The sequence below is a fragment of the Sycon ciliatum genome, chromosome 8, assembly GCF_964019385.1.
Source record: "Sycon ciliatum chromosome 8, ocSycCili1.1, whole genome shotgun sequence".
NCBI lineage: Eukaryota > Metazoa > Porifera > Calcarea > Leucosolenida > Sycettidae > Sycon > Sycon ciliatum.
The window spans coordinates 5,017,754-5,027,502 of record NC_088650.1 but is presented as its reverse complement, the minus strand read 5'-3'; the positions used below and the strand labels follow the sequence as shown (position 1 = coordinate 5,027,502).

Below are 9,749 nucleotides of genomic sequence, written 5' to 3'. Positions count from 1 at the left end.
GGGGGGGATCTGCCCCCGGAATTATTTTGAAATTAGGGTGCAAAATCCTGCATTCTGGGCACTTTTGGCATTGTTTTACTGTGGTGGTCGTGGTCGGGCGAAAAAGTGGTCCGGCCGGAGCGGCTGCTACGCCCCTGCAGAGTAATACGAGGATACAATCAATCTTCCCTGACAAGAAGTCAGGGAGGGGCGGATGGGAGAGACGGGGCGCTCTGGCGGGATTTTATGGTAGTACATGTACTGGAAAACTGGTTTACCGAAAATTTCCCTCCACGGAACCCTCGATTTTTGAGCTAGAATACTGAAGATATTACACCACCGAAAAGTTCTGCTTTTACAGTACAGTATTTTAAATTTTTAATACTCACTGGGTGATACGGTGTTACAAACTGTGCATTGTACTGTCCCCGGGAAAAATCCTGAATCCACGGATGCGATCTCCTCCGCTATTTTGACCATTTCAACCATACCATAGTGGAGTTGGGCTCTCTATGGGGTTTCGTACTCTTGCTGGGACGTGTTCGGAAGGATCCAACCAAGAGCACATACACGCACACAGCAGGCACACACAGGCACAGGGACCGCAGAGCACAGGGAAGGACCGGAGATGAAACAGAGAGAACACGCACATGCGTAACTGTGTATGCAGGACAATGGTGAACAGGGCTGCTATCTGCAACGTACAGCAGTGCACCGGCACCAGCGGAAAGAGCAGCAGCAGCAGCAACAGCAGGTGGACACAGCGGGGAAAGTATAAGCGAGAGGAATTCAAAAACAAACACATGGTGGAGACACAGAATCTGAGAAATGGGGCGATGCAAAAAAATCCTAAGCAAGAGGCAAACGCACCAGTAAGTACATGTTAGTTACCGTACCCTACTACACGCATGTACACGACTACAGCCAAACACGGATACACACACATGCACAACCACATACACACACACACACATGCACACATACGAGTGCTGAGAGCTAAAGTAATAAGAATAATCATGAGTGAATCATTTATGGGACCTAGGAATGTGTGCTGGACCAGCTGGAGACTAAACTATTTTCTTGCGAGGAACACACATGTATGTGGCAGAGCAGCGTTTCATAAAAATTAATGTGCTCAAAAAGGAAAGCGTGGATGATTTCATGTTTCGTTTCGGAAAGAATCAAAATTTAATTTTATGCTATTATAAGCGGTTTCAAAGGTGTATGCAGAGCTAGAGGTTGACTGCAAGCCCTTGAACAAGATGAATACTAACATTTGGTACAATACTGTAGATAAATGCAGGATATCTTTGGACATACGGGAAAAGGGCTACAGACAATATGTGTGTTAGCAGTGCGTGACCAGGTGGGCACTGCTGATTGCTACTACTGTTGAGCAGCGCAGGACTTCAACAGACTGCTCAAGAACTCGTCGGGGTTGTCAACGTCCTGAAGCAAACCTGTACAGAAACGACGCATGAGAACGGGAGAGAAGCATTGAGTTGCAGCAAGAGTACACAACCCCCCAGAGTGTGCAACTCCAGTATGGCCCTGGGTGCTGTCCCGACAGAATTTCAAGTCGCCATCATTTTGATGATGCAATGCCGCACTGTACACGGATTATCAGACGAATCCGGAACCTGTGGTTGACCGAAGCCAATCGATCCTGTACAAATTATTGCAAAGAAAAACGTGTGATGCGTTGACACCCGTACACATGTTGTAAATCACTGGTGCAAGGAGCATTGCGTCATAAATAATAACGTCAATTTGAAATTCTGTTGGGACAGCAGGGTATGTGGGAGTTGCACACTCTGGGGGGTTATGTACTCTTGGTTGCAGCGAACATTGCTCTTCAGGAACTAGAACTTAGTAGAAGCTGTTCACGAAAAGGTCTAAAAGCAGGGGAAGATGCCGGCCAGTGCAAATGCAAGTGAATTATGTACAAAATGACAGAGCTACACAGCTACACGTGCAAGCCATTGCACTCACCAGCTTCTTTACAGAACTCTGCCAGCGATTCACACTTCTTCAAATTTTCCGACAGGTATCGAAGAACCTGCAGAGACAGAGCAAGAAGAATGGGAGACACAATGGAAGCACATACATTTTCCAGCGTGCACAAGGGTAACTGACTAACAACACGTCATGTACTTGTACCAATGGAGCAGATCAGGCACAGAGAAAAGGCACAGGGCACAAGTCTCCTCACACACACACACACACACACACACGCACATGCACACACGCACACACACACATGCGTGGATATGCACACATACAGTGTTCAAACTATTACCATGGTTACAGGGGAGGCGGCAAGAGAAACCCAGACCTCGGTGCACACTTATGTGAGTGTGAGGCCGGGTAGCTGTTAGTGTTGCTACTGCCAATGTACAGCGGGACTAGATATCACTTGCCGCAGTTGAACATTTAGCTGGTCTCGATTACCAAGACTGCACAACTGAGATCTAATGTTCGTGCAAACAACATTTCGGGTCCACATTGGAATAGGAATGAATCAAACAATCAAACAATCGGCGACGAGGAGACAATAACTTTAATATAGCGATAAATACTATAGGTGAAGCGGACATTGCGCAAAGAACAAAGAGAATACGTTGAAATTAATGGTCCTAATCGATTTTCTTGAGACTATCATCAGGGAAAGTCTCACAACAGATTAGGAACATTGATTTCAACATAATTCTCTTTGTTCTTTGCGTAATGTCCGCTTCACTTACACTGTTTATCGCTACATGTATATTAAAATATTAAAATATTAAAATCAAACAATCGTAGACATAGGTGTGTAGACGTGATAGATTGCAGGTTTGGGGTGCATAACCACAGGCTGTGATCCAGGAAAGTCGCACTATGAAGGCAGTGGGCTGTGATCCAGGCAAGTCGCATTGCGAAGGCAGTGTGCCATGCCAATCAAGGGACCTTCGGCGAAAAACACAATTCAGTGCTGTATCTAGTGGACACCTGCAATAGACCACTCACACACGCACACAAACGTGGCGTGCGTTCACAGCATAGTCCAGTGCAGGTGCCTACAAGAGCATTGCTTTTCCAAAGCGTTGGCCCCAACCATCGTCGACGTCATGGACGGGAATTTGACATGCTTTGGCGGCAAGTTGCATTACCTAACCAAGGTGATAGGAATGGAAATAACATCCCATGGACCTAGCTGTAGTGGTCCTCCAGGACAGGTGGTGGTGGCATTATCACCTTCCACCCTGCTTATGCAGGTTTTCCTTTGCACTAACAGTGCAATAGATCAAGCTGCCTACCTTGTCGCATGAATCCAAGACAGCCATGTCGTTGTGCCTCATCCAGAGGAGCCACGCCTGCGGGAAATCTTCATCCTCGCCGACATCAACATTTGCCTACAACAAGAACAACCATGTAGCAACAGTGGACTTCTATCATGCAAATCGAGACACAAACAAACCACCAAAAACAGTAGCAGAGCCTGAAGACAAACCTAGGGAGCAAATTAGTTCTTCACCACGAAGAATTTCAGGCCTGCAGCAATAGAAACCCATTTTCCAAAGAGACTTGAGAAACACAGTTCAGTGCTGTATCTAGTGGACACCTGCAATAGACAACTCACACACGCGCACAAACATGGCGTGCGTTCACAGCATAGTCCAGTGCACATGCCTACAAGAGCATTGCTTTTCCAAAGCGTTGGCCCCAACCATCGTCGACGTCATGGACGGGAATTTGACATGCTTTGGCGGCAAGTTGCAGCACAGTTCGCGAAAGGACTCAAAGTTGAATAGTCAGTCGAAACGGATAGAGACTAAACAGTATTCGATATGAGCCCTCCAGTGATTTCCTATGACAAGGATTTCAGCTGGCTCTACAGAGATTTAGACCACAAGCCATGCTACTTCACAGAATACTAGGACTATGAGATCACGGAAAACCTAAACAACATACTGCAACAACAACAATACTGCAACAACAACAATACTGCAACAACTGATGTCTATTCTTACCTTCAAGAGATCCTGGCATCGGTCTACCATGGCGAATAGACACAGCATGGGCTTGTAGACCTGAAAGTCGTGTGGCTGAGATGACGCCAAGCTGCAGACAAGAACGGTTAGGGACAAGAGAACAAACAAGTTGCAGTTCGCTGTACATGTAAGAAGAAAAAGAAGATCTGCCACATAGTACGCATGCCTATCACCAGCAGCCATCTGTTCATGTGAGACTAGAACGACCAGCCACCAGCGGCAAAGACCGCCGTTACATGTAGCACCAATGCAGCAATGGGCTACCAGTACACAACATTATTAATTGTTAACAACAGATCTACTACAGTACAGAGAATACATGTACAAAGTAGAGGTTTAGTGAAGATTTTCAGAACAATCTACACATGCTCTAGCAGAATGGAATGCACCAGAACACTCCACTTGAATTTACTTTCCCAAAGCGTTGGCCCCAACCATCGTTGACGTCACGGACGGGAATTTGACATGCTTTGGCAACAGAGAGAAATACAATCACGGCTAGCACCTTCTAACCAGAAAGCACACAGGTCATTGCTTCCTCACAGCATCCATGGCCCACCCATCAAGACTGCAAACCATGGCTTGATTTTTTGAAAGCACAAGGAAACTTCCTCAAGATGTCCTTACTATCTACATGTACGACCATCAGGAGGATAAGGATTACAGTACGGAGCAGTATCAGAACGTACCATTGGATAGGTGAAGTAGAGTCCTTGCGGGCATGCGCATACAGGATTTGCCTACGCAGTATGTCCAGTCGGCAGGCCTTCCAGGCCTTGGGCGTCTGCAGTACGAGAGCCAGTACTAAGTAGTATGCTGGGCTCTCAACACTGTGACACAGTGACACCCATTTGCTCTTGTCAGCGGTCAGAAAGGAGGCCAGTTGGCTGACTTCGTGCGCTTGCCGTCTCGTTCTGAAGCACACGCGCGCACAAGTGGAATAAAGACACGCACAGTAAACACATGTACGCCTGGTACTGCACAAGTGGGTGTCTGGTGGGTGTCTGGTCTAAGTGCAGCATCCAGTGCCAACTCAGAGCATGTCACACTCACTGACTAGCAGCAGCACACAGTAAATAGAACCACCGCTAGATCGGTTGCACTAGATGCCTAGACCGCATGCGTACACTATCCGGTATAGCCCAAAGGCACAGCTAAGATCACTGTGAGGTGAGCAATGCTGCTGCCTATACCCCAGACTGGACACAACAAACAGTTGACATACAGTAAAAAAAGAAGCAGGAATAGATGTCCAGTAGTTCAGCTAAACTGCACATGACATGAAACTAGGCGACAACACGCTGCGCAGCCTTACGTTGTAATGATATAGAGTGCAATCTGAATGATGTAGGGCATGAACTGTATGTTACTCTGACGACCACCTCCACCACTCTCGTCGCTGAACGAGCGCTCAGTTACAAAGCGCAGCAACAGCATTCGAATGTCGTGCACAACAAACGAGAAGGAAGGCTCCCGAACACCAGTAAACTCCTGAATGTTGTTGTTGTGTCTAAACGTGCAATAAAACATGAGAACAAGGTAGAGTGAAAACTGCACCGAGGATATTACAAGGAATACAACCTCTCCCCAAATGCCACTCCATTCCAAAGCAGTGGAGAAAGAAATTCAACATACAATGTACAACATAAAAAAATTCACGGTTCGCGTGACTCGGCTAGAGGCCGAGTTTTCCGCATCCGTAGGAATGCCACTACCCTGCAAGGATCAACATACTAGTACATTACATACAGTACTGTGGATCAGTACCAGAGTTGAAATGCTCTTTCTTGTGAATCCATTGTCAATGCAAACAATGGAGGTATTTACAGCAAAGTATGAGTGCTCCTCAATGAGATCCTATCGCACAAGTTACATAAAAAAATTCTATGCGCCCTGCGCACCAGTGTGTTCACAGCTCTGGGGCCTAACACTGACCCGCATGCTCAGATTTCATTAATCAGCATTGAACATTTCATACCCACGTTATTCCTCAGTTGGAAAGGCACAGTTTTCAAGTGGGATCATTCAGCTCCTACGTGACTGAGGGATAACGTTGTGCATATGTGTGCGTGCGGGAAAACATGAACGCATGCCTTCCACGGCACTTGGCATTTTTAAATGCTTACCTTGCTAAGCAGTTTCCAAACGATGCTTCGGACACAGAAGGCCCCCAGATAGGCATGAGACCATTGCATTTTGTGTTGGAGTTCTGCAGAGCTGCACTTTCCCACTCATCACGAATACGAGCAAGTCTGAAAGGAGAAGGCAAAAGAAACTCTTTGAGTTCAACTAAAATCGAAAGAATATAACACGAGTTTTCCACCCACCATTCTTCCAAAAAGAAAACGCAATCAGAAGGCAAGAGTTTAAGCCACGGCTGAAATCTGTTGCTAACACAGCGGCAGAACCATTTGCAACGGCAGGGTCCGCATACACCAGAATGATTAGTTACACAGCGTCTTGCCATCAATGAACCCAGTCCCCAAATATAGCTGGCTTGGCACCTAGTTCACACGCGCGCACACACACACACACACACACACACACACACACACACACACACACACACACACACAAGCACGCACGCACACACACGAAACTGACAGGAAAGCCGCCAATGTGTCGCCAATACACCGTGTACAGCACCATCATCCACAGGCCTAAGGGGGCGTTCGAATTTTCTTCATCAACTGTTCGAACAAGTTTTAAAAGAGATTAGTTGAAGTGTCCCATTAGAACGGTTTCTATCATTTTTAGAGTTTTTCAGTGGAATTGTCATGGCGATGATGACGTCCGATCAGATCGACCATCTCCATGTACTACGTGACGTAGCTATTCCAAACTCTTCGGAACTAATCCACCTCTCCCATCGGGTGAGGGTGTGGACTTCCGTGGAGTTTCGAGGAGCCTCGTTTTTCCGAAGAGGCCAATAAGGGGTCGTCGCAAAAGTTTTTCGTCGTCCCTGAAACGAACATGATTCGTTTGGGGGGGGGGGGGGGGGGGGTGCGAGCCAATATCGCAAGTCGACCGACACTGTACATATGACATGTACATGCATGTGATTTTCGTCGCCTAACATAGCAAGCTGTGTTCGTTTCAGAGGGAGGGGAGGGGGTCCGAGTACGAAATGAACGATGTTCGTTTCAGGGACGACAGAAAACTTTTGCGACGACCCCTAAGGCCACCTCTTCAGGAAAACAAAACTCCTCGAAAAGTCAAAGAGTGACAATTCGAACGCGCCCTAAGTCACTCACCTAACAGCAGACATGTGGCATTCATAGTGAACCACGTTGAAGTGAGACACAGTATAGTATCCCTGCATGGAGGTGAGAGACAATTTGGAAAACAGCAAACAGTACAGTGAACATAGGGAATACAAGAGCCTTGTCGTAGGCGATAGCCGTGGGCCAACAGCCCCAGTGAGAAGGCAGTTTTGCCTGTAGCTGCTGTGGCTGCCAAGGTACCTGACAAGACCTTACAGCACAGCAAAATGACCTCGGAAGCACTGGTCAGAACATAATAATCACTGCAACAACCGAACATGCACCACTATGTAGTCTGTTCATCCTCAAACTAAGGCTGGAGCTACAAAAACTCAGCACAGCCAACTCTCAGAGAGGACAAGTACCAACAGCTGGATACAGCCTTGACTGACTCAAAACGAGCCAGACAACACCAGTATCACTAGGCGCTATCAGCAAGCTCAATGTACCATAGCCGTAACACCGCATCAGTCCTCAAAGCACATGTGATATCAACATACATTGGCATCACATTTGACTGGGCAGTTGACTAAGATATGGAATGAGTACGTCACCAAACACAAGTAAGATACGCTGCTATCCACATACCATGTTCTTCCTAGACCGCCCTTCGCTGTCGTCGAGCTGGCATCGTTTGGAGAAGGTGTAGATACCGAGAATCTGGGAACGCAAAGGAAAGGAAAAGCAGAGCATGGCTGAGAGCTAGTCGACATACGCCACACCACCATTACAAACATAGTGAGGAATGCCTAGGACGAAGCCAGTGTCATGGCTACATAGCAAACAAATAAAAAACAAATAAAACAATCCAAGTATTTGGACAGGACTGGTGGGCATGCGAGTCGTTAAAAACACTGCGCCTGGCATCGTCAGGAAAAAATTAGAGTATGTGTTGAACTCTCACGCACACGGTAGAGAACAGAAATTCACATCATCCGATGCCAGGCAAAAGCAAGACTACACTTGGTCGGTGAAATGGGACAGCATTCCCCCTCCCCCCGCGTGTAGCTTCAACAGTCTCTCCGGCATAGACTGAAAACTACCCTAGCTAAACACCAGGGAACAAGACAGGTGCTATGGTACCAGAACGGGCTGTGCAGAGCTTGGAGGGTGCTCAAAACACCACAACTCCACACATCCCATTCACTGAATGCACAACGCAAAAGAGCTCTCCAAAATGTTCGTTGATATCAATGTGTGCGCAGTTTCTAATCAGAAACACTGTACACAACTCTGTTCACTGAAAGTTGAGAGCAGCGTACCTTCTTTGGCTGGTTCTTGTAGCCTTCATGGCAGATGACACACTTGAGACCGGACTCTTCAACCAGCGCAGCCATCTCCACCTCCACAGCGGACACGGAGGCCACAACTTGTCCATGTTGATTCACCTGGATTAGAAAACACACACACACACACAAAAAAGAAAGAAAAGAAAAGAAAACGTCCATTTATATATCCTTGTGTCCAAGTGCTCATCACAAACGTCAGGTAGCAGGTCAGTGGCATGGTAACGATGCAATTAGTAGCAGAGATGAACAAAGGCGGTGATGGTGACATGGTACGTACGTTCATGCCGAGCTCCTTCAGCTGCTTCTGACGCATAGCCATGGCGCGACGTTTCTTCTCGGAGCGAGTGTGATCGCGGCACTCCTTGACCTTCGCCTTGAGTGCAGCATCCTCACACAGGACTTCAAGGACGTTCTCCGCCAGTGAGCCAACGTGGCCTTCCGACGACGTCTGTTCAATGTGATGGAGTGCCGGGATGATGGCAGACACTAATTCCTGTTCAGTCAAGTAGCAGTAGAGACAGAACCATCAGTTAAACAGAGATACCACAATAGAAACTTTGTAGCATAGGTGAGGACCATTCCCTTTCCCCTACCACAGCTTTACACACAAAACACCATCAGCACCAATGCCATGCTTGCGCAGGTGTGTTGTGTTGTGATTGAACAGGCTGAGTTGTAAAGTTTCTGCCCAGCCAGGAACAGATCCTATAGTGCTAGTGGCAACATTTCAGGCAATGTTGACTTAGCAACTGGATATCCTTACATTACTTGACTACGACAGTGCTCTGACACAGGCAACAGTTGAGCAATGCCATACACCACTGGAGGATATAGTACTGACCTGAGATGGATTATGTCCCTTGCACAAGCCGGTCAGTAGTCGCATGATGTACGGCACGGAGGCTTTGGACAGGAACGTTTTCCACTCCTTGTCCGCTGTTCCACCGGCACTACGCATGAATGTGAACAGAAAGAGAATAGCAGAGGTGATCAGTAGGCCTGCTCTCTGTAGCGTTGAAAGTCAAACACAAGTACATGTCAGTATATTTAACTGCCAAGCCCAGTCAGTGGCTACGGGGAAGTGAGACATTCTAGTTCTTGCTGCGCATGAATCATCCGCATGTGCATTTCAGATCTTTGTTGAAAGAGAATCATCTCAATGTATGTTAGTAACGCCCCTGACTTTG

General features: G+C 47.1%; 1 protein-coding gene across 2 annotated transcripts in view; it reads right to left on the bottom strand.

Moving 5' to 3' along the window:
- Positions 1 to 608: 608 nt before the first annotated feature.
- LOC135822871 (E3 ubiquitin-protein ligase UBR4-like) overlaps positions 609 to 9,749 on the bottom strand; it is an 84,906-nt gene continuing 75,765 nt past the window's right edge. For both annotated transcript variants that reach the window (XM_065335708.1, XM_065335709.1), the window contains 12 exons: positions 9,404 to 9,512; positions 8,840 to 9,055; positions 8,536 to 8,661; positions 7,862 to 7,933; positions 7,265 to 7,326; positions 6,137 to 6,262; positions 5,326 to 5,520; positions 4,700 to 4,924; positions 3,990 to 4,080; positions 3,276 to 3,371; positions 1,972 to 2,038; positions 609 to 1,439 (listed from right to left, as the gene is read on the bottom strand). In XM_065335708.1, coding sequence (XP_065191780.1) covers positions 1,366 to 1,439; positions 1,972 to 2,038; positions 3,276 to 3,371; positions 3,990 to 4,080; positions 4,700 to 4,924; positions 5,326 to 5,520; positions 6,137 to 6,262; positions 7,265 to 7,326; positions 7,862 to 7,933; positions 8,536 to 8,661; positions 8,840 to 9,055; positions 9,404 to 9,512 — 1,459 coding nt within the window. In that variant the 3' untranslated portion in view covers positions 609 to 1,365. The remainder of the gene's footprint in view (positions 1,440 to 1,971; positions 2,039 to 3,275; positions 3,372 to 3,989; positions 4,081 to 4,699; positions 4,925 to 5,325; positions 5,521 to 6,136; positions 6,263 to 7,264; positions 7,327 to 7,861; positions 7,934 to 8,535; positions 8,662 to 8,839; positions 9,056 to 9,403; positions 9,513 to 9,749) is intronic.